Source organism: Coenobita brevimanus, chromosome 103 (assembly GCF_032717465.1).
Source record: "Coenobita brevimanus isolate Jiangsu-jjx chromosome 103, ASM3271746v2, whole genome shotgun sequence".
Taxonomy (NCBI): domain Eukaryota; kingdom Metazoa; phylum Arthropoda; class Malacostraca; order Decapoda; family Coenobitidae; genus Coenobita; species Coenobita brevimanus.
Window position 1 is genome coordinate 36,820,966 of NC_137056.1, and position 24,165 is coordinate 36,845,130.

The window sequence follows — 24,165 nt, forward strand, 5'->3', positions numbered from 1 at the left end:
CTCCACCTTCCTGCCATTTAATAAACAACTTCCTTACCTATGGTTTTTACTTTCACTCTACCACCTAGTCATTTTATATCTATGCGGTTTGAGTGATCTATCTGCAGACTAAGGTAAATCTGCAGTTTTATTAGACTGCTTTAGAAAGTTCCGGCATTTTATTAACCAATGGTGGAGGCGACGAGTGCAGGTGTTTCAATGTGGCAGCCAAAGTTACACGCTCGCTGCGGAAGGGACTGTCCTAACTTAAATGTTTAACTAATTCTAGCCTAACCTAGCTAACTGTACCTATAATTTCATCCAACCTAACCTAACAATTGCATCCAACTGGGAAGCTGGGAAAAGAAAGCCACCTTTGAGTACGTTGAGCAAGACAATCGTTGGTATGGCTTAAGGAACGCGATGATAAGTGGGAAATTTTTCAGCAGGAAAAGGTAATTTACTACCCTGAAAATAGCCAAAAAATACAGAAAACGAACCGGAGGAATTGGTAGGGTCTTTCTACTGGTTCAACTAAAGCGTACATCTTCGTAATGGAAAACAAGTACGGATAATTCTCAATATATCGGTCAATAGGTTAAGATATGCCAGTTAATACATTTGCTTGCACTTTAAATCAATATTTATTTATTTGTCTCAAATCAGCGATCGAAAGGCAAAACACACGTCAACTTGAGCATGTTTTCTATTATTAAAAATTAAAGGGGTTTTGTTTTACTGGATTGCAGGTAAATAGGCGTATATGAACCTATATGGTGATAAAACTTATGTTTTCCCACGAAAAGTGCCGATTCGGTAAGCAAAAGCCGATTCAGTAATTTGTCGCTACTTGCCGCAAGTTGCCATCTCGGCTCGCAGTGTGATCGTTGTCAACAAGCGGGTTGTTAAGTAGTGGCGTGGGTTATGGCTATCACTGTGATGTGCATTTTAATGGTGGTTTGAGTGGTGTTTGACTATCAGTTGTCCAGGATTAATTTTTATATAAGCCTTCGCCCCAGCTGTGACTCTGGGGCATAAGATCGTGCGCCGACACCTGCACCGTCCAAAACTCTTGTAATTACTGGATTTGCACTCGGCAAGTTCACACACTGAAGTGTAACCTACATACAAGAAAAAGAAGATTCGTTCAGTTACTGTGACGAGAATGAGGGTCGACGTTTTTGTTGTATTTTGTATGCTGTCATCAAGTTTTGCAAAAAGTGTAAGTTAATTGTACAGTACATAAAAACTGTGACTTTACCCATACTCATTAACTTGGATACTCTTCACTCCCCCATAAGAAAAGTAATATTTTAACTTTTGGGCAGACACAGGGCTTACAGTATTGTCATCACATTTTGCTACAAGCATAAGGTAATTAATTGTACAGGTGGACTGTGAATTTATCCATACTCATTAATTTGGGTTATTGTTCCCCCAGAAAGACCCTGCCTTCTACAAGGAAAATACAGTAATATTCTTACAATAAGGTTAAACTTTATTTGAGGCAGTAGAAGGACCCTACTAATACACTTCATATTCCTCTAGTTTGTTTTCTTTAGTTTTCTGACTCTTTTCAGGATGATAAATTACCTTTTCCAGCTGAAAAAATTCATCATGTTCCTTAAGCCATACCAACACTTGTTTGTTTATGGCGTAATGGAAGAATCTTAATGTACTGAAAGGCGGATTTTGTTTCCCAACCTCCCAACTGGATGCTAGGTTGGGTTGGGTTAGGTTAGATTAGATTAGATTAGATTAGATTAGATTATTAGGTACAGTTAAGCTCCATTAGGTTAAGTTTAGCTAAACGCTTAGGATAGGACAGTCCCTTCCGCCATCATGCTTGACAAATCAAATGAGTTGACAGCGGAACATAGCTAAAAACAACGGAAGAAACTGATTTCTCATGAAAAGTTTATCTACCACCCAAGAAATAATCAGGAAAATATAAGGCTATCAGGAAGAAGAACTGATATGGTAAGGTGCTTCTGCAGCCTCAAATAGAGTGTATATTTACCATTTTTACTTTCGGGTAGACACGGTTTTCAGTTCTGTGTGTTTTCTATTGGTTCCTCTCATCAGTAGCAACAACTTTTTCCTATACCATTTTCTCCCAAAATTATTAAGAAAGGAAATGGATTAGCTAGTTAGGCTGCATGAGGCTGAGGTTCAGTCTGGTTTGGTTAGATGCAATGCTGTGGGTAGAATTGCCAGTTTTATTTATTTATTTTTTTTTATGCAATTTGGGATGGTGAAATAAAGTTAGATTAATGTTTTGGGAGGGTCTGAGGGGGGCCAAATCTTCCCAGTTAGGGTGGATGTGGTTAGATATGGATAAAACAAGTTTTTGCTGATTTCTTACGTGACCCATTTCCCCTTCGGGACGGAGGAAAGACTACTTCCCCAGTATCCCTGCTTGAAGAAAGAAACACCAACGTGGTACTTAGCGTGTATTAATATTTTGCCTCATGGCATTCTCAGAATACAGTTGTTGAATATACATCATATTTTTCTGTATATATAGCAGGCTTCTGCTGTACGTACAGGAAATGTGGTAGTCCCACATCGGTGTTTCTTTCTCCAATTTGTCAATGAACTGTGAATCAAGTATCTCTGCTTGTTGTAAGAGGCGACTAAAAGAGACCGTTTTGTCTCCGGACATTCTCTCCTTACTCTCCTCCTCTGCTCTTCTGGTCTACCTCTCTCCTTGATATTTCCATGTTTCTTCCAGGCTGTAGGTCCAGGTAATGTGAAAAAAAAAAAAAAAAAATGTTTTTTCACCATAACTCCTTTCAAATTCATTATTTTGACATGAAGCCAAAACTTAAAGGTGCATCTTCGAAATCTGCATCCTATAGCATGCCTCATTACATCAGGGGGGTCATTGTCAGATGGTTGAGGCCTAAAATTTCAAATGGGCATAAAATTGTGAATTTTCACCTAATTTACACCAAATTTGATATGTGACATCTCTGACTAGATATCCTGTTGTGTTTACATGTCAGCACAAAAATGACTGCCGGGGACAGGTTTACTGTGTCTTGGCACCCCTTCTTGTTTATGCCGTGTTGTAATTTTTATTTGTTTTTGAATGAAAAATAAGGTACCGGTTCACATACACTGGAAAAGGGTGCATTCCCCTTTCCTTGGCCTTCCTGCAAAAACTAATCTTAGTTACATGAGGCAGTTGATTGTAAGTTTATTACTGAATCAGGGCCGTGGTGCATAAGAAGACTACCGTACAATACTGTGAGTCTTCCATGGGGCTTATTGTACCTGTGATTGAGCTTCCCAAGACTGGTGTGTGTTTAGTTACCATGATTGTAGACATTGTACACAAGCACCTCGTGGGCCCACTGTGCCATTCAGCACTTGTCCATATGAGAGCTGTTCTTTCTCACACTCCCAGAGATTCATGAAACTTCATGGGAATGCCCTGTCATATTTTCTTGCATCTGTGACCTGTACCACCTGTGGGGTTAATTATTATAGGCCAAAGCACCCCTTCAGAAAATTTCAGTCAACAAAATTTAAACTGGCCCATCTGGGACCCATTTCCAGTCATCCTACCAAGTTTCATCAAAATCCTTTTTCCACTTTTGGCTACATTACACACACACACACACACACACACACACACACACACACACACACACACACACACACAGGATTAGAGTATGTTAAATGTACAGTTAGTTAAAAATGTATGGCCTCCTCTGAGGTTCGGTGGATGTGAAAATGAGCGAGTTCTGCAGACAGATTATTTTCCTAACCTGGGTGTGTCAAGAATGATAAATGGGTCATTCAGTGCAATTTTGTGTCCTAATAATTTCCAACGACAGTATTTGCATTTACAATTGCAGGATGCCCCATTTACCATAATGCTTTCTGTATGTTTCAGATTAATACATGCTGTAATGGGGCTGATACTTTTTTGAGTGACTTTATGTCACTATTATGGTAGTAGTGCTTTTGAGAGTCAGTGGTAGCCAGTCACCTTCAAGCTTTCTATGTTGTTTTCCATATGGCTGCAGCACCATTAGCACAGCCATGTACCGGTAGTCATTTATCGCACAATAGCTTTTATGCGTGTCTCCAACCTTCATACCTTATGATTCCCACTTCCTAAAGCATATTGAACTAGTACTGTATCCTTATCTATATCCATCTGTCTGCCTGTTTGTCTTTTTTTTTTTTTTTTTTTTTTTTCTTTTTTCTTTTTAAGAATAGAATTCTGAACTGTAGCTATTGTACCATAGTCATATCAATATTTGGTAAACCTTCTAGTTACAGTGTATGTAATATTTTGCTTATGTTTATACCTGAGAAAAGAAGTTGATGTTCTTGTTGTTATTGCTCAACCCCAGTCTGTCAGGATGAATAAATCTATCAACATCAGGCAAACAGCCACCCCTGCAGGGCCTTTCCATTCAGTGGACTGATGTCTCCTTGTGGTAGACAGCACCTTGTCACAGCAAGGCACAGAAAAATATATGGAGGTTTGGCTCCTGGATAGATGCTGCATTTGTGTCTCCACCCAGTTAAGAGAGGTATCATAGCAAGCTCCACATCATCCACATATTTGGTTATACCATCACCACCCAGAACTGTAAATTGTTTCCTTGGTTACAAGAAACCATTTTACCTATTACTCAGTCTAGAACCACCTAAAGTGGAAAGAAGAGTACCGTAATAAAATGTGACAGCAAGGATGGCAGAAATTAGAGAAGATGAAGGCAGACTTAGAAAAGATTGATGAAAGGTGAAGGAAGAAGTAGGCAGCACTATATCCAGCGAGTGGATGATGGTTGTCACCACCTACCTCTGTAAGGAAAGGTTTCATAGATGTAAGGATAAAAATGCTACCATAAATTATATTTTTGCTGTGTTCACAGTATTGTGTTTAGCTGTGGAACTCACAGGGGATCAAAATGGATGAATTAAGTATATATGTATGGAGATATTCTTGATGAGTTACGTTTTTACTCAATAACTGACTGATTAACACTATATCACTAGTGTAAAGGTGTATGTACAGTATAGTGCATGAAAAAAGAAAAACATGTCACAGATAAGGTCTACATTTGAGACAGAGCCAGAATTTTAAAAACTTTGGTGATGTGAACATGATTGTTCATCTCGGTTACTATGAGCATGCTGTTTGATAATTATACTTATGTGCTTTCTCTTTCATTTTCCATACAGCATCACCCCATCATTTATTTGGGAATTAAAGCTGGGATGATGATATTGTGGTAAATGTAAAATAGGCTGTCCCAGTCGTTACTAATGATGATGGTACAGTACTGTACTGTATTATGATAAGTATGAAATGTGTTACTACCATATCATTTTGTAGTTGTACATTGTGGTGATCTCATGTGTTATTGTGCAGGAAGATGGTAGTGGAGGGAGTGGGTATGTGAAGGGTCGGACTCACACCAACAACTGGGCAGTACTTGTAGACACATCCCGCTTCTGGTTCAACTACCGCCATGTTGCCAATGTCCTTTCAATGTATCGCTCAGTCAAGAGACTTGGTATCCCAGACAGGTGAGACAGCTAGAAGGATTACACCTGTGTGTGCTGCCTATCAGTTGGCTGTCAGCATGAGTTTGCAGTCCATGATATTCAGTGATTGATCAAAGAAACTATTCTAGGCAACATAGCAGGAAAAGTCAGTGTTAAAAAATATATATATATATATATATATATAATACAGTAGAAGTCCTATTTTTCGGCATCTATGGGACCAGGCAAGTGCCGAAATATCAAAATTTCCGAATTATCAAAAACCCTACCCACTCAGTACCTTATATGTTTTGGTGAACATTATCATCACTACTCATATCATTACAAATGTGTTTGGAGAGAGTACTGTATACTGTTTGATACTGTACAATACTGTAATGAATACAGTACAGTACTATACATGAATATGAAAAATAAAGAAATTAGTGAACATACTGTATATAAATGTAATGATACAGTAGGCCTACAAGTTCACATGCACTTACCTAAACTTATAGTAGGTTCCTTATTTACATATGTACAATAGAAGGGGTTGATTGGAGTCTGCTACTGCTGGAAGAAGTCCCCAGCAGTAGCGGGGACGAAAAAGATCGGAAAATCTGCCGAACAATCAGAGATTTTCGTAAATGGGACTATTTCTCAAAACTGCCGAAATGTCAGATTTGCTGGAGAATTGGATGCCGAAGAATTGGACTTTTACTGTACGGTATACATTAAAGTTGGATCAGACTAAGGAAGCCTACTCACTTGGCAAAGGAAGTGTTCTGTCCCTGCCTCATGACCAATGTCACTTGAACAAGCCAAGGAGAGAATGTAATACCCATCCTTCACCCAAAACCAGGAGAGATTTTGGCGGCAAGCACCTCCAAGACGGACGGTTTATCTGTCTGTCTGTTACCAGATGCCTCAATCGCAAAAAGGGTGGTCACAAACAAATTAACCCCATGTTGCCCTGTTCCCCGTTATTTTGCTACCTTCCCCCCAGCGTACTCACCTTTTTCTCATACCCTTCATCTCATCCTCAGCCTCTTCCCCCATGCCACCTCACTTACATAACTGTTTCTCACCTTGTTAGTCTCTTGCTTTCCATGCTCCCCACATGGCCAAGTCGCCTCATTGTATTTCTCCTAATGCTCTCTGTCACATCCACACTACAATGCTCCTTCACTTCCTCATTTGTCAATCTCTCTCTCCATGTAACTCCTTATGTTCCTTTCAGATAACTCATTTCCACTACTCTCACTCACGACCTGTGTCCTTCCAATGAGGTCCAAGCTTCATTTCCATACATTAGAGTTGGTAACACAATACTATTGCACAGTGACTTTTTTACCTTCCATGCTCACTTTCCTATTTCTTGTTACTGCTTTTCAAAGAACCAGTAGCCTTTCTTCCCTCTTGTACTAAAGCACGTCATCCTCCAAACTTCCATCCTTACCCATTTCACTACCCAAGTAATTATATGCACTCACATTTTTCATTTCCTCATCATCCAACCTCACTTTCCATTCAGTGACATCATATATCTTGAAGACCATAACTTTACTCTTCCCTACATTCACCTTTAGACTCCGTTTCTTACTCTACCAAACTCATTTGCCAAGCCAAGCAGTTCCCCTTCATCTTCAATTAACAATACAGTATCATCTTCGAACAACAGAACAAGATGTTTCCAAACACTGCCTTCACTCATTAGGTCTGCTCCAATATCCAGTGCCCTACCTTGTATCTGTTTTATAACCCCATCCATATATAGTACAGATTGAACACCCTTGGAGACATGACACATCCCTGTTTCAATCCAACATTCAGATAGAAAAATTCACGCAGCTCACCATCCACGTGCACTGCAACCATAGCACCCTCATGCATACTCTTCTTGACATTCAACAGCTTCCCATTTACTCCATGTATTCTTAATACTGTATTTTCCACATTCCTCATCTATCCACTCTGTCATATACAGTACCAGTACCTTCTAAATCCATGAAAGCTGCATACAACTTCTTTCCCTTCTCTAGAAACTTTTCCACTAAAGACCTAAGGATGAATATCTGATATACACAACTTCTTCTTTCAAACCTCCTTGTTCTTCACCAACTAATTCCTTCCTTATTTCTCTGACTCTGTCAGTAAGTATCGTACCATATACTTTTTCTGTTACACTAAGACAGATGCCTCTGTGGTTACGACACACTTCTTTTTCCTCTTTTCCTTTGTACAAACACCCAAAAGAGTAAAGACCTGCTTCTCAGTACCTTTCACTCAGAAAGTGGTATCTGGCAACTGCCATGGCCTAGTTGTATTTCCTACGTTGCACACTGGAAAGAGCAATCCGTAGGTAAACACCGCCAAAAAACAGTTATTCATTGTTGTTACCATGTGTATGTCTCACAATATGTAAGGGAAAACCACAGTAAACTAAAGTTGAGGCTTAGCCGTATGAAAGAATGTGAAATGCGCAGCCTATTGCTCAACTGTTTCAGGGTTAAAATGCAGAGAAAGTCTCTAAGTACTTATTTTGCATCCTAAATCAACAATACTGAAAGAAAAATATCCCATAAAATAAAACCCACAGATAATGGTGATGTCAGAATCATGAGTGTCATCAAATCAGAAAAATAAACATTTAAAAATAAATTAGTATCCACATATAAATCTCTATGCGGGTTGATATTTACATGTGAAAACGAAATCTATCTATCTATCTATCGCCAGACGCCTCAATCCCGTTTGGGGTGGCCACAAACAAATCGCCTCCAAGTCGCCCTTTCCCCCGCCATTTCACTGCCCTGCTCCCAACTCACACCCCCCTCTCTCATATACCTCTCCATCCCATCCCTCCATCTCATCCTCAGCCTCCCCCTCCCTCTTCCCCCCTCCACCTCACTCACATACACTCTCTTCGTCAGTCTTTCACCCTCCATCCTCTCCACATGGCCAAACCACCTCAGTGTGTTCCTCATAACGCTTCCTATCACATCCACATCCACACCACAACGCTCCTTTATATCCTCATTCGTCAGCCTGTCTCTCCACGTGACTCCACAGGCTCCTCTTAAATAACTCATTTCCACTGCTCTCACTCTTGACTTGTGTCCTTCCAACAATGTCCAAGCTTCACTTCCGTACGTTAGAGTTGGTATCACAATACTGTCATGTAGTAACTTTTTCACTTCCATGCTCACTTCCCTGTTTCTTATCACTGCTTTCAAGGAACCAGCAACCTTTCTTCCCTGCTGTACCCTTTCAAGCACTTCACCCTCCAAACCTCCATCCTTACTCATCACACTACCCAAATACTTAAACGTACTCACATTTTCCAATTCCTCACCATCTAACCTCGCTGTACATTCACTAACTTCACCTCTCTCAAAGACCATCACTTTACTCTTCCCTACATTCACCTTTAGGTTCCGTTTCTTACACACTCTCTCAAACTCATCCACCAAGCCTTGCAGCTCCCCTTCGTCTTCACTCAACAACACAGTATCATCTGCAAACAATAGTACAGGGAGTTTCCAAACACTATCCTCTCTCACCAGGGCCACTCCAACATCCACTACCCTACCTTGTACCTCTTTTATTACCCCATCCATGTACAGATTGAACAACCATGGAGACATGACACATCCCTGTTTCAGACCAACTTTCAAAGAGAAAAATTCACTTAGTTCACCATCCACACGCACTGCAGCCTTCGCACCATCGTACATACTCTTCACAGCATTCAACAACTTCCCATCTACTCCATATATTCTTAACACTTTCCACAATCCTTGTCTGTCCACCCTGTCATATGCTTTCTCCAAATCCATGAAAGCCACATACAACTTCTTTCCCTTCTCTAGAAACTTTTCCACTAAAGATCTAAGAATGAATATCTGATCTACACAACCTCTTCCCTTCCTAAAGCCTCCCTGTTCTTCCCCAACTAATTTCTCTGTTTTTCTCTAACTCTGTCTATAAGTATCCTACCATACACTTTTCCTATTATGCTAAGAAGACAAATGCCCCTATGATTACCACACACTTCTTTTTCCCTTTTTCCTTTGAACAAGGGAATAATTATACCTGACTTCCAATCCTCCGGGACTCTACCTTCCTCCCAGGCCAATCTGCACATCTTCCACATCCATTCTACTACTATCTCTCCCCCATGCTTCAGCATTTCACCACACACTCCATCAATTCCAGGGGCTTTCCCCGATTTAACTTTCTTCATTGCTTCCACAACTTCTATCCTACTGATTTCTTCCTGTCTTCTCACCTCCCTCCTTCTCCCAGCCATTCCCCAGCCACTTATACTCGCATTACTTCCATCCTCTACATTCAACAATTCCTTAAAGTGTTCTCTCCATCTGCTCACTTTTTCTCCCTTCTCCACTAGTAATCTACCATTTTTATCTTTCACTCCCCTGCTAACTTCACTTCCACCCTGTCTTACTCTTTTCACTTCTCTCCAGAACATTTTCTTACAGTCCCTCCACTTTACACTCAAATTCCTTCCAAATTCCTCATCCACTCTCTTCTTACTCTCTCTTACTAATCTTTTCACCTCTCTCTTCCTTTCCACATATAACTCTCTCTTCCGCCTCTCAACTTCTTCCACGCCCCTATTTCTCACCCATTCATTGAATGCTTTCTTCTTTTGTGCCACAGCCTGTTTCACCTCTTCAGTCCACCACGCTGTTCCTTGCACCCCCCTCCGTCTTCTCTTCCTTCCACATACCACATCACATGCTGCACATATTTCTTCTGTAAATATCTTACACACACCTTCCACGTCTCCCATCTGCTCCAATTCATATTTGCCCAATCATTCCTCCACTTCTCTCTTATACTCTGCGTTTTTCTCATCCTCTTGTAACCTTTCCACTCTCCTTGCAACTACTCCTTCCTCTCGTCTTTCCCTTCTTCTATTCCTCCATCTCACTTGCATCCTAATTCTGGCCACCACCAAGTAGTGGTCAGAAAGTCCACTACCCCAACCTCTATACACTCTTGCATCCTTTACACATCTTCGCATCCTTTCATCCACACACACATAATCAATCATTGCCTTCCTTTCATTCAGTTCACCACCCACCCTTCTCATCACTCGCCATGTATACCTGTGGATCATTTTATGCCTGAAGAGGGTATTGGCTATCACCAACCCCCTCCCAGCACAAATGTCCACTAACGCACTCCCATTCTCATCTATCTCGGCAGGCACACCCCACTCACCAACTATTCCATCCACCTTCACATTACCAACTTTACCATTCATATCACCAATCAGAAACACTCTCTCATTCCTTCCAAACTTTTCCATGCACACTTCCACATTTGTCCAGAACTCTTCTCTCACTCTTCTAGCACGATCTTGCGTTGGCGCATACACACACACAATCGCCCACATTTGTATTCCAACTTTCAACTTTACCCACACAATCCTTGACCCAACTGATCCATACTCTCTTATGCTCTTCTTCCATCTTTTACTCACAACTATACACACTCCTTCCTTTGCCCTCTCATTCTCATCTACTCCTGCACATATACCCCATCCTTACTCCCATTCTCTCACACTTTCTCCTCTCCATCTTGTTTCAGTTATTCCACATACATCCACTTTCGCACCCTCAAGCACCTGGACAATCTCTCTCTCTTTCACCTCATCATTTGCTCCTCTTACATTCCATGTACTCATTACCAAGTCCTTTGTCCGGTCCTGGGTCGTCATCGTTTGGTCAGTCCTTGTCCGAGGCTTCTTGTTTGTTTTTTTAGTTAGTTGTTTTCCGGGGAGGGGCACTAACCCTCCGCCAACCCTTTTAGTCGCCTTTTACGACAAGCAGGGATACTGGGGGAGTATAAGTCGTGAGCGTTATAAGCAAGACGGATCATCGATACGAAATTACAGCTTCTGAGTGTGAGCAGATTATTGCTCTTTAACCCCCACACGCGGGTTTTTTTCCGACATTGCCGACTCCTCCCTATGGAGGATTTCCGTGATTTTGGAAAAAATACCCTTACTTCAAACCCTAATATCTGCTGAACTATAATAGGTAGAGAAAACAATAAATATATATAAGACTCACCAACTCTTCCCCTTTGAAATGAGAGTATCCCCAGGTCTCCAGGTTGTCCCATCAATGAGTAAGGATAAGTTGAAGATGACTGGTTTTTCGTGTTATGGCAGGCTGCTTCTGAGCACATGCCACTGGCAGTGACCTTGGACTCGTTAGCTGGCATTGGCAGCACAGGCAGGATCAGTGATTGTAACACTGCCTGGGCATCCTTTGAAGGAATTTGGAATTTTCCACTCAATCTTTGACTTTCCCTTACTCACTGTCATAAGGATGAGTCATCACCCTGTTCATGTGGCTCCCCATAGAGTTTTCCGCCCATTCCATAGTGCCACTGTGCCCTGTAGGTGTATGAAAAAAGAACAGCTCTTTGATTTTCTGTACTCAGTTCTTGTGTCAAATATAAAAATTTTCCTCTACTAAGACACTTATACTTGCACTTGACTTTGCGATTATGGGTAATTGCACTTTGAAAAGTAAATGCTGTGGCTGTTCCACACAGTATGGTTGAGTATGAGGTAATTACTTATACTAAAACTGTGGCTGATTAATACTACTCAGGGGCATCATGAAAATATTACCAGTGTTATACATAACTTACATTATTTGCACTTCACATCACAAATATACTTATGCTCACATATTCAGCATTATTTTCTGTGTAATGAGGGGAAAAAAATTAGTTATAGCCAACCAGGTAATTCTTTCTCGTCTGCTCTATCTCTCTATCTATTGCCAGACGCCTCAATCCCGTTTGGGGTGGCCACAAACAAATCGCCTCCAAGTCGCCCTGTCCCCCGCCATTTCACTGCCCTGCTCCCAACTCACACCCCCCTCTCTCATATACCTCTCCACCCCATCCCTCCATCTCATCCTCGGCCTCCCCCTCCCTCTTCCCCCCTCCACCTCACTCACATACACTCTCTTCGTCAGTCTCTCACCCTCCATCCTCTCCACATGGCCAAACCACCTCAGTGTGTTCCTCATAATGCTTCCTATCACATTCACATCCACACCACAACGCTCCTTTATATCCTTATTCGTCAGCCTGTCTCTCCACGTGACTCCACAGGCTTCTCTTAAATAACTAATTTCCACTGCTCTCACTCTTGACTTGTGTCCTTCCAACAATGTCCAAGCTTCACTTCCGTACGTTAGAGTTGGTATCACAATACTGTCATGTAGTAACTTTTTCACTTCCATGCTCACTTCCCTGTTTCTTATCACTGCTTTCAAAGAACCAGCAACCTTTCTTCCCTGCTGTACCCTTTCATGTAACAGGTAGGCTAGCTCAAGGTATTTCCAATCATTGTTTCACCAGTAACCATAAACAGCAACACTTATTGCATTGCACATGTAAAAGTTATTGTAAAACATTTATATCATAACACTTAACGTTATTGTAAAACATTTATATCATAACACTTACCAGAAATAAATTATAATATCTTACATTTCACAGGGTAGAGGATGTTGGAGTGGCCCTGGTGAGAGAGGATAGTGTTTGGAAACTCCCTGTACTGTTGTTTGCAGATGATACTGTGTTGTTGAGTGAAGACGAAGGGGAGCTGCAAGGCTTGGTGGATGAGTTTGAGAGAGTGTGTAAGAAACGGAACCTAAAGTGAATGTAGGGAAGAGTAAAGTGATGGTCTTTGAGAGAGGTGAAGTTAGTGAATGTACAGCGAGGTTAGATGGTGAGGAATTGGAAAATGTGAGTACATTTAAGTATTTGGGTAGTGTGATGAGTAAGGATGGAGGTTTGGAGGGTGAAGTGCTTGAAAGGGTACAGCAGGGAAGAAAGGTTGCTGGTTCTTTGAAAGCAGTGATAAGAAACAGGGAAGTGAGCATGGAAGTGAAAAAGTTACTACATGACAGTATTGTGATACCAACTCTAACGTACGGAAGTGAAGCTTGGACATTGTTGGAAGGACACAAATCAAGAGTGAGAGCAGTGGAAATGAGTTATTTAAGAGGAGCCTGTGGAGTCACGTGGAGAGACAGGCTGACGAATGAGGATATAAAGGAGCATTGTGGTGTGGATGTGGATGTGATAGGAAGCGTTATGAGGAACACACTGAGGTGGTTTGGCCATGTGGAGAGGATGGAGGGTGAAAGACTGACGAAGAGAGTGTATGTGAGTGAGGTGGAGGGGGGAAGAGGGAGGGGGAGGCCGAGGATGAGATGGAGGGATGGGGTGGAGAGGTATATGAGAGAGGGGGGTGTGAGTTGGGAGCAGGGCAGTGAAATGGCGGGGGACAGGGCGACTTGGAGGCGATTTGTTTGTGGCCACCCCAAACGGGATTGAGGCGTCTGGCAATAGATAGATAGATAGACATTTCACACACTATGTATAAAAAATTACACACTTGTGCATACCTGTTTATTCTTTACAATTTCCCACACACCTGCTCAGTACTCATGGTTAGAGTGATACTTGTTAAAACATTTAGGGCATAGGGGGGCCTTGCACTTAACACATTGGTAGGCTGTCTCTTTTTGTGCTGGGGGATGGCGTTTGGTATGTTGCAGATGTGGCACCACCTTAATGCCTGACGACCTGCAATTGTACGGCCAATCTCTATCAGCCTGTGCTGCCGGAAATGCTCAGCACAGCTTAGCCTGTCAGTTGTAGGTGTTGTCTGCGTCCCCTGCCTTGTACCTGGTATGTGAGCAGTTGAATACTCTTCAAGGAGTTCACATGCAAGCTCTCTCTCAAACTCTCATGGAGAGAGAGGTTTCACGACCTCCTTGAACAGTATGAAACTGTTCAGGATGGCGATATCAAGAAGATGTAAATACACTTTCTTGTACCACTGGCAGGACTTAAGAAGGCGGTCATCCTCACCAATCAGCATGTCCGACTTTTCAACATGCTGCATGTTGATGATATAATCGTTGACAGCATCTGGCTTCAACATGGGTTCCACGGTCCTGTAGTCTGTCTTTCCTGTTTCCTCAAACACACCCTTATGTACTGTTGACAACATGTTTACTCGTCTCTTGTCATGCCAGAGAAGGGCTAACATTTTGTCACATTTCTTGGTAAGAAGGGCACCTTGCTCAGTATTTGCTGGGAATACTTGTACAGGGAAAATGTTTCTGTTTGCCCGGACTGTTCCACAGGTTCCAGTACCGTGTTCAAGCAAATACTTGGTCAGTGCCGGGGCCGTGTAATAATTATTGGTGTACAGAATGTGTTGCTCGTTGAAATACCTTTCCATCAACACTTTCACAACTGATGCATAGAAATCATGAGGATCGTCACTAGGTATATCAACATCCGTAGCTGAATAAACTATCACATCAAGCACATATCCAGTTTTGCAGTCGCAAAGGGCAAAAAATTTTAGTCCAAAAGCGTTGATGCTTGGATGGCACATACTGAATAAATGCCAACCTGCCCCGGAATAACACCAGCGACTCGTCATTAACCTCTTTCTGAAGTGGACAGAAAACCCTGGAAAATGACTCCTTGAGCATTGTCAGAATGGGTCTAATTTTCCATAACCTGTCATTCGGTGCAGGCCCATAATTTCTGTTGGAATGCAGGCACCTCAGGATTGCCAGGAACCTGTCACGAGCCATATACTTACTGAAGACAGGTGTGCCCATGAGTTCACCAACCAATCAGTAATCATGGAGCACATGTTTTCTTACATGCGCCATCAGCATGGTAAGGGCTTGCCACACAAACAACTCCCTCACCTCCACAGGTATCCAGTCCCTCACACACTCATAGCCTGGTGGAAATTAGTTTCATCCGCCAGGTATTGCATAATTGCAGTGGTGAATGTAGCTCTGAAAATGTTGCTAATAGTCCAGGGCCTGGGGGGAAACTCATCCTCCTGAACAGTGACCCTTCCTCATGGAAAACAGGCACTGAGGGCTCAAATCCTGCTCCTTCCTCCCATACAAAGGTATCAACTCTGCTGACACCTGGTAAAATGGGCCATTTGCCATGGCCAGCACGTCTTTTCAGAGTGTGCGCACGCCCACGGGCAAGGGGTGAGGGGGAAGGAGAGGGAGAGGTGTGTCAGGTAGGGGAGTATGGGAGTGATGACTCACCTGATGCAGACCTTCCCTGGGGGGAGATGCTGCCTGCTGAGTCACACCACATGGGGCCCATACGGAAAATTCCACTCTTGAAGGCTGCGAGAGTGGTGGCGAGATGGCTCGTCGGCATTTATTTATCAGATGACCGCCAACTCCATGCTCACCTGCCTGATATGCTGGGTCATCAGCCTCCTTTTCTTCAGTGAGCTTATTGCTGTCGAACGCCCTGCCCTCCTTCTGCAGAAGTTTGAGAGCTATTTTAGGCATCTGCAAGCAGGAAGGGGTCGGAGGGTGAGAGAGTCCACTCTCCACATAGTAACTTCTTCTTTCTTAAGAAGAAGTACTCTCACTCAGAGTACGTGAGGACACTGTATCGTCCAAGGCACGACCAGTGGCACTGTCATTGAGCTCTTTCCCTGGTGGTAAGGGCAAGACTTTCACGGGGGTTAATGATGCAATTGGCCCCGCGCTTGGGGGGACAGAATCTGATGAAGAGGATGAGGAAGACATCACTCTACACTCTACCAGTGGCATGTACAGACAGAGCCGCGCATCAGTGGGGTACCTAGGGGACCTACCTACCGTATGGTTGTCATAGGAAATGGTCGCAGGTTCAAAGGGTGGCAGGAAGATGCTTGCGGCTATACACGTCAATGAGCGGTGCTCCGTGCCCCATATCGTAATGGCTGTACACATCAACCAGCATGTAAGGGTTAATTAACAACTATCCCGGCAAGTCAAGTATCCTGGCAGCTGAACTTCAAGAAAAGGGCAGTTAACAGATGGATAAGAGATATAGAGAGAGGCAGAACACAGAAAATCCTTCGTCGCACAACACAAGATCAAGACAGACAGATTACTGCCTGTGCTTGAGAACAACCCCCAAACTGCCAATGTTGCTATCAAAAAGCAGATTAATCTGCCGGTATTCGCTGTAGTGAAACTAGTACAATTGTTGGGGGAAAATTGGTCTTTTTTTTTCACATGATGAAATTCCAGCCTGTAATAAAGTATGTATAGTGGTAGGTGGTGGCGACCATCATCCACTCACTTGATGTAGTGCTGCCTACGTCTTCCTTAGCCTTTATCATTATTTTTCTGTGTCTGTCCTCCTCTCTTCCTATTTTTTCCACAAGGGCGTGGGAAGTAATTCCATCTTGTGCGGTGTGTGTGATAAATGGGTGCATAAGAGATGTAGTGGTATCAGAGGTAGACTGCGAGATAATGCTGATTTTATGTGTATGGCGTGTTGGGGTGAGCAGGTGGAGATTGTCAGCTGTGAAAGGATTGAACTTGCTGGTGAATCTCTTGAGTGTGTGGAAGAGTTTTGTTATTTGGGAGACATGTTGTGTGCTGGAGGTGGGGCTGGAGCTAGCTCTGTGGCTAGGGTGAGAAGTGGTTGGAAGAAGTTCAGGGAGCTCTTGCCTCTCCTGACATTGAAAGGACTCTCCCTATGTGCTAAGGGGTCTTTGTATGCAGCATGTGTTAGGAGTGTAATGCTGTATGGTAGTGAGACCTGGGCAGTGAGGGAGGAAGATATTCGCCGGCTCAGACGTACAGAAATGACAATGATTAGGTGGATGTGCAGTGCGTCCCTGCGTCCAAGGCCCGGAGGGGCTGGGTTTACGATGGAAGAGTTGAGAGGTAGGATGAGACTGGAGTGTATTGGTGTTGTGATGAGGAGAGGTAGATTGAGATGGTTTGGACATGTGGAGAGGATGGGGGATGATACTTGGGTGAGGAAGGTGAGAAGTGTTAATATTGGGGGTGGGGTTATGAAGGGTAGACCGAGAAAGACATGGGACGAGGTCATTAAGTGTGACGTCAGGGTTAAGGGACTGAACAGGGAGGCTGCAATGGATCGTGCAGCGTGGAGAGCCGTCATTAGGTGACCAAGGCCGACGCATGCAAGCATGTTGGACCCTTTAAAAACAAAAACGAAAACGAAAACTTTCCTGTCTCTTCTTATTGCTTTTCTTTCCTTTACGGGTGGCTTTACATTGAGTGACAAGCCAAATGGTTTCCTGTAAATCAGGAAACCATTTACAACGCTGGGTGATAACCATATAACCAAACCATACGTGCTCCCTACGTGTCAACAAGTGGGTTGGTGGAGGGTTAGTGCCCCTTTCCGTAAAATAAATAACTCAAAGTCAAACGGCCACCCCTTACGGGATTATGGCGTCTGGCAATAGATAGAGAGATAGATGGCAGTTTCATGAAAGAACCAAAGAGGGAGAGGGTGATAGTCAAAAGCAAGAGTGGGACATTGAAGAGAAATAAAGACAAATAGTATTGTACAGTAGTGAAAAAAAGGGGGGGGAGGGAATCGCGACAAAAGGCCAAGACACATCCACTCCCATGTGATAATGACTGACATAAGGCCTGGCATTCAGTGTTGCCAAAGGAAGGTTATAAAAATCCACTAGATTGGTCCAGGAAGTGGTAAAAATCCACCAGACTAAGGGAAATTATGGGAGAAAAAATGCTACATAGGTCTTTAAAAAAATGCCAGGTATACAGTAGAAATTCAAATTTTTCCCAGCAAGATTGCTTTTAAAACCTAGATATAGCAGGAAAATCACTACATTAGTAACACTGCTGGTGTGAGTCATGACAATGGGTGAAAACATGCCAGATGTCACATTTTATTTATATAATTATTATTGATCTAAAAAAAAAAAATGCTAAACTAATATTTTCACAAGATTAGTTTTTATTTGCACCATAAATAATGTTTGCATGGCAGGCAAAGAGTGCTTCTGTCTCCTTACTCCCAATCAAGTGAATGTTGCCAGACTCAGGGAGTTTCGTCTGAAACTCAAAGAAAGTGAGTCATCACTTAGGCTATTTGGCCGATCATACAGGGGAATAATTATATTTGACTTCCAGTCCTCTGGGACTATTCCATCCTCCCAGGCCAATCTGCACATCTTCCATATCCATTCTACTGCTATCTCTTCCCCATGCTTCAGCATTTCACTACACACTCCAACAATTCCTGGGACATTGCCCATTTTGACTTTCTTCATTGCTTCCACTACTTCCATCCTACTGATGTCTTTCTCCCTTCTCACCACCCTCCTTCTCCCAGACATTCCCCAGCCACTTATACTCACATTAGTTTCGTTCTCTATGTTTAACAGTTCCTTAAAATGTTCTCTCCATCTGCTCGCATTTTCTCCCTTCTCCACTGTCAATTTACCATTTTTATCTTTCACACTCCTACTGACTTATTTATTACCCAAGAAATCAATAATTGCCGTACAAGAGAGCCTTGACAATAGGGAGCAGGGCCTCTCCTCCTGAAAGTGGCAGCAAATCATGTATGTATATATGTATGGTATGTGAACAGTTGTGAGGTGGGCCAGGGCAGTTTCTTTGTGATGGGGCATGAACTTATGCCCCATATGCAGTAATGGGGCATGAACTTCTGCCCTACATGCAATATGTTTTTATCCACAAACTGACTACTGTACTGTAGTATAAAGTGCCTCTGTGTTGCAGTCAGATAATTCTGATGGTAGCAGATGACATGGCATGCAACCCCCGAAACCCTCGTCCAGCCACTGTCTTCAATAATGCTCATCAGCACATCAACGTTTATGGTGAAGATGTGGAAGTTGACTACAGGGGCTATGAGGTATGTTGGAGTAATAATTACTGTGTGTCTTCGATCATTTAGTAGATGTTTAAGAAACTGCTCTAACACTTTAAGGTCACCAGCAGATTTGCTGGGAAGGTCTACTATGTAGAGTTAATCAGTCTGCAAATATCAGTACAGTAAAACCTCAATATAACAGACTTCAGTAGACAGGAATTTGCCTTTATTGGAATCAAGGAGCAACTGGACTAAATTCCTATATATCAGAAAAAGTCCGATAAAGCCAGAAACAGTCCAGACTGCCTGACCACTTCAGCCATGTTCACCACAATAAGGTAGATTAAAGACATGTCTCTCGGTGTATAGTATGGTATTCTATCTATCTATCTATATTGCCAGACGCCTCAATCCCGTTTGGGGTGGCCACAAACAAATCGGCTCCACGTCACCCTGTCCCCCGCCATTTCACTGCCCTGCTCCCAACTCACACCCTCTTCTCTCATATACCTCTCCACCCCATCCCTCCATCTCATCCTCGGCCTCCCTGTCCCTCTTCCCCCCTCCACCTCACTCACATACACTCTGTTCGTCAGTACGGTATTATTATGCTGTATATATATATTACACCACATGATTATTGTAGTGAAGGTATAATACAGTACATGACTGCAGTGATAATGAAAACAATTTAAAAACTGTTGATGTGATCCGGACTAATGTCTGATATATAGGAAGAAGTCTGGGTTAGCAGGGGGAAGTCAAAATGTCGCTTTTATTGGAATTTCACTTTTTTCGGAATGGATTGGGCCCCAATTAGTCTGTTATAGTTAGGTCTTTCTGTAATTATTAGTCTAAATGACGCTCTGGTACTGTATAGCATGGATATAAAAAGCATACAGTGTGAGCTGTAATTGATACTGTTGAGGAATGTGCATTGATAGTGTAGATTGGGAAAAGAATTACTGAAAATTTTGAAAGAGGGACTAATCAAGCCTGACAGTCTAAAAGTATTGTATGTGCATGTAGAGAACATCCAGCACAAGACAGTTTGCTTCCCACTTCCGTGTTCCATTATAGAAATTCATGTTATGGAACAGAGCTTATGGGAAAAAAGGAATTTATGCCCGTCCCAACTTTCTCCAGAATCACCCTTGAAGAAACCACCCATGCCTGCTCTAACTACCCTAGGCTGTGGCCTTGAAAGTATCAGACAATGGTGAGCACATTTAAAAGCACACTGTGGCTCACCAAAAGTGTGAAGGTAGACTGGCTTGGTGTGAAGATGGAGGGAGGTGGTGCCAACTCTGGGTGAGGCACCTAGTATGCCCCAGCTTGGTTTTGTGGCCAAGCTGCTTCCTGGATGACATTACCCAGCTGCTCTGCCTCCAATAGAAATCCATCAGAGTCAGCTGCAGGCACCTCTGACACCACATTGTCATCATCATCACTAGCTGACTTTTGAGGTCAGGCCAGTAGTGGCTGCTGGACTGAGACAGGGTAGCAGGTGATAAGAATCAGTTTTTGATGGATCACCTTTTATATGTGCCAGTCTTTTTTTTTTAAATTTATATATATATATATATATAAAACAGAACAGAGAAAGGAAAAACAAATGAATAAAAAAATAATCCATACACCAGATTACTGGCATCCTCCATTCATAAACTATCTGTAACAATTGGACTTGAACAGCTGTAGGTTAAAGTTTGGGGGGAAACAACCCTGGGGAAGTGAGTTCCAGAGAGATGCAGTTCAAGGAATAAAAGAATTCTGATAGGCAGAAGTTCTGCAATATGGCTGTGTGACATTCCAGCTATGAGCGAACCAGATGCCCGTGTAGCACGAGGGAAGGCATGGAGAGTTGGCACAATGGACGTCTGAGCATTTGCCTTAAAAATGTACTGTATGTAAAATAATGCAAGGGAGGGAACATTCCTTCTTACTTGCAGGGGAGGTAGATTATTTACAATAGCAAGGTTATTAGTAATTCTAACAGCTTTGTTCTAAATTTTGTTTAGTTGTTTTAATGCAACCTCTCCACATCCACTCCACAAGGGTGAACAATATTCAAGCTGAGAGCACACATGGCTTATAAATTTTGCTAACTGCTCGTCAGTGAAGAAGTTATGGACTCTGTACAATAATCCAAGTTTCTTTGAAGTGGTTTTAGTAAGTGATCTGACATGAGAGGTCCAGCTGAGGGCATTGTTAAGTGAGACACCGAAAATTATACTTTTGGAGATGGGAATATTAGTAGCATTGAAGGTAATACTCAAATCTGGCAATATCGATCTATTAGTAAATTGTATATATAACGAGCAGTGTTATCTATATTGCAGTCTCTTCATTTCTTTCTTGCCAGTTACTTCTCATTAAATACCTCTTGTTCTTTAATCCTAAGCGCCGGATGTCGGTATGGACGAATGGTAAAAGGGTGGATGGAGACTTCCGGGTGTCAGTGGGAACTGCAAATGCAATCTCATTACAGTTTGAATGTCCTGCCATTTGATCTTGTTACCAAAGGGTAGGGAGAGATGCCTGCCACCTAACACAAGCCTACCTCAGTCTTCTGTGTGACTTAGCCAGGTGTAGAATGATGTTTTCTGAAACCTCCTCGTCCAATTCCGCTCCCACTCACGCGGACCCCTTGCCTCATCCACCCCTGCCAAGGATCTGCCCAAGGATGCTAGGAGAGGGCTCAGTGATAGTGCTATAGGGCATGCCTTGGACACCACTGTGTCTAGTTTATCTAATATTGGAGAAGTTATCACGTCGAGAACAAAGCCAAAGTCGGGGTCGCGCGAGACATCCTGCTTCAAGTCCCAAAAGTTACTCATCTTCTTCATGTCCATACACATCAATGCGACCATCTGCAGATCTGGGGATACTTTCTTTCACAAGAGGAGTTGGTGAGTAATATGGTCTTTAGTTTGTTTCCCTAACTGCTATGCCCTCTCAGATATGTAGCATTGAAGAAAGGCTATTTTGGGAAATATGCCCATAGGGGAAGGGTGACTGAGCTGAAATAAGCCTAGCACATAGGGGTTAAGGTTGCAGCAACAGATAGAAGACTGTTGAAAGCTCTCAAACTGCAGGACTCTTCATGGTCATTTGTATCTGGAGATGGGAGCTGTTCAATGTCATTGGTATTGTTCATTTCATTTTGTTTTGTATATAAATGCTTCAGCAAGCTTGCATGTGTTGGCCTTGGTTACCTACCCCCAACGTTCACACTTCTCACTTTGTGTACCCAGTTGTCATCCCCCGTCCTCTTCCCATGCCCAGACCATCTCAGTCTACCTTTCCTCATCACATTGCCTTTACATTCCAGTCCCATCCTTCCTCTTAACTCATCCATCATGAACTTAGCCCTCCCCTCTAGGTGTCACACATTCAAGGACATGCAGCACATCCATCAAATCATTGTCATTTCTGTACGTTTGAGCTTGCAGATATCCTTCCTTTACCACCCAGGTCTCACCACCATGCAGCATTACTCTTCAAACACATGCCACATACAAAGATATAGCACGGAGGGAGAGTCCTCTCAACATCAGGAGAGATAACAGCTCCCTGAACTTCTTTCAACCACTCCTCATTCAAGCCACAGAGCCCCACCTTCATCACATAACAAGTCTCCCAAGTAAGAAAACTCTTCCACACAGTCAAGAGACTCACCAGCAAGATCAGTCCTGTCACACCTGACAATCTCCACTTGCTCTCCCCAACACACGGCACACGTGAAATCAGCATTGTCTTGCAGTCTACCTCTAATACCACTACATCTCTTATGCACCCACTTATCACAAACACTGTGCAAGATGGAATTACTTCCCACAACTTTGTGGCAAACTGCACATGGCCATTCTTCCACTTCTTTGACAGTACCACCACCAACCCTAGATACAAACATCTTGGTTTTATCCACATTTACTCTCAAGCCCTTGTGCCCCATATCATCTCTCCTCTTCCTAAATCATTCCTCTGCCTTCCCTTCATTCTCAGCAATCAGCACCAAATTATCGGCATACAACATCTCCCGGGGGAGTCCATTTCTTAAGCCACATGAGAGGGCATCAAGCCTCACAGTAAACAGTGATGAGCCCAAGACTGATCCTGATGCACATCAACATTCATGGAAAACTCATCACTCAAATCTCCATTCACTCTCACCTGGGTGCTAACACCAACATACATTGTCTGTTGAAATTTTTTCCATCACTACATCTGGGATTGCTAGCCTGACCTCTGCCTCATTTGCCAACTCCTGAATCTTCACTTTTGTTACTAACTCCCCATCAGGTAGTGTCCATGCAGCTGTGAGCACATTCTCAGGAGTTAACTAGGGAGACTGGAACACTGTCTGCATGTGAGGAGTGCACTTGTGGATACCAGAGCTGCCATATGGGAGTAATTGTGGTGTCACTAACCTTGTCCCAGGCCTTTAATAGAGACTCAAGTGCTTTTCTTAGATAGTACTGTTTCCAGAAACATTTAACACTGATAAGATTTTCATCACTGCATTTGACACTCCCACATCTCCATCACTACAGACATCCCCAGTCTTTTGTGGGGGTCATGTTACATGGACACCCACAGGAAACAAATTTCTGTGAAAGCAATTTACTGACCTCCCTATAAGAGCAGCTGAGTCCCTGCTGGGCTGTAATTTTGCTGTAGAATGGCCTATGAACTCTTTGCAGTGCCTCACAGTGGTAGCAGATGCTGTAGTCTACCCATCTGAAGCATATATTGAACTTTACTGGTACTGTGGGATGGCCTACAAACCCTGTACAGTGTCACAAAACATCAACAGATGCCAGATTCTTCTCATTTAAAGTATATTTTGAGGCGGTTCATCAACACAGTACAGTAATCTAGTGTACTTAGGTAGAATAAGTAATGCATGAATGTAAAATACAC

At 42.8% G+C, this 24,165-nt stretch overlaps 1 protein-coding gene across 1 annotated transcript in view; it reads left to right on the forward strand.

Annotated features, from left to right (window-relative positions):
- The first annotated feature begins 3,242 nt into the window (after positions 1-3,242).
- The window catches only part of LOC145415675 (putative GPI-anchor transamidase), a 78,258-nt gene continuing 57,335 nt past the window's right edge, over positions 3,243-24,165 (forward strand). The window contains exons 1-3 of the mRNA XM_080284891.1: positions 3,243-3,329; positions 5,378-5,535; positions 19,146-19,281. Coding sequence (XP_080141017.1) covers positions 3,243-3,329; positions 5,378-5,535; positions 19,146-19,281 — 381 coding nt within the window. The remainder of the gene's footprint in view (positions 3,330-5,377; positions 5,536-19,145; positions 19,282-24,165) is intronic.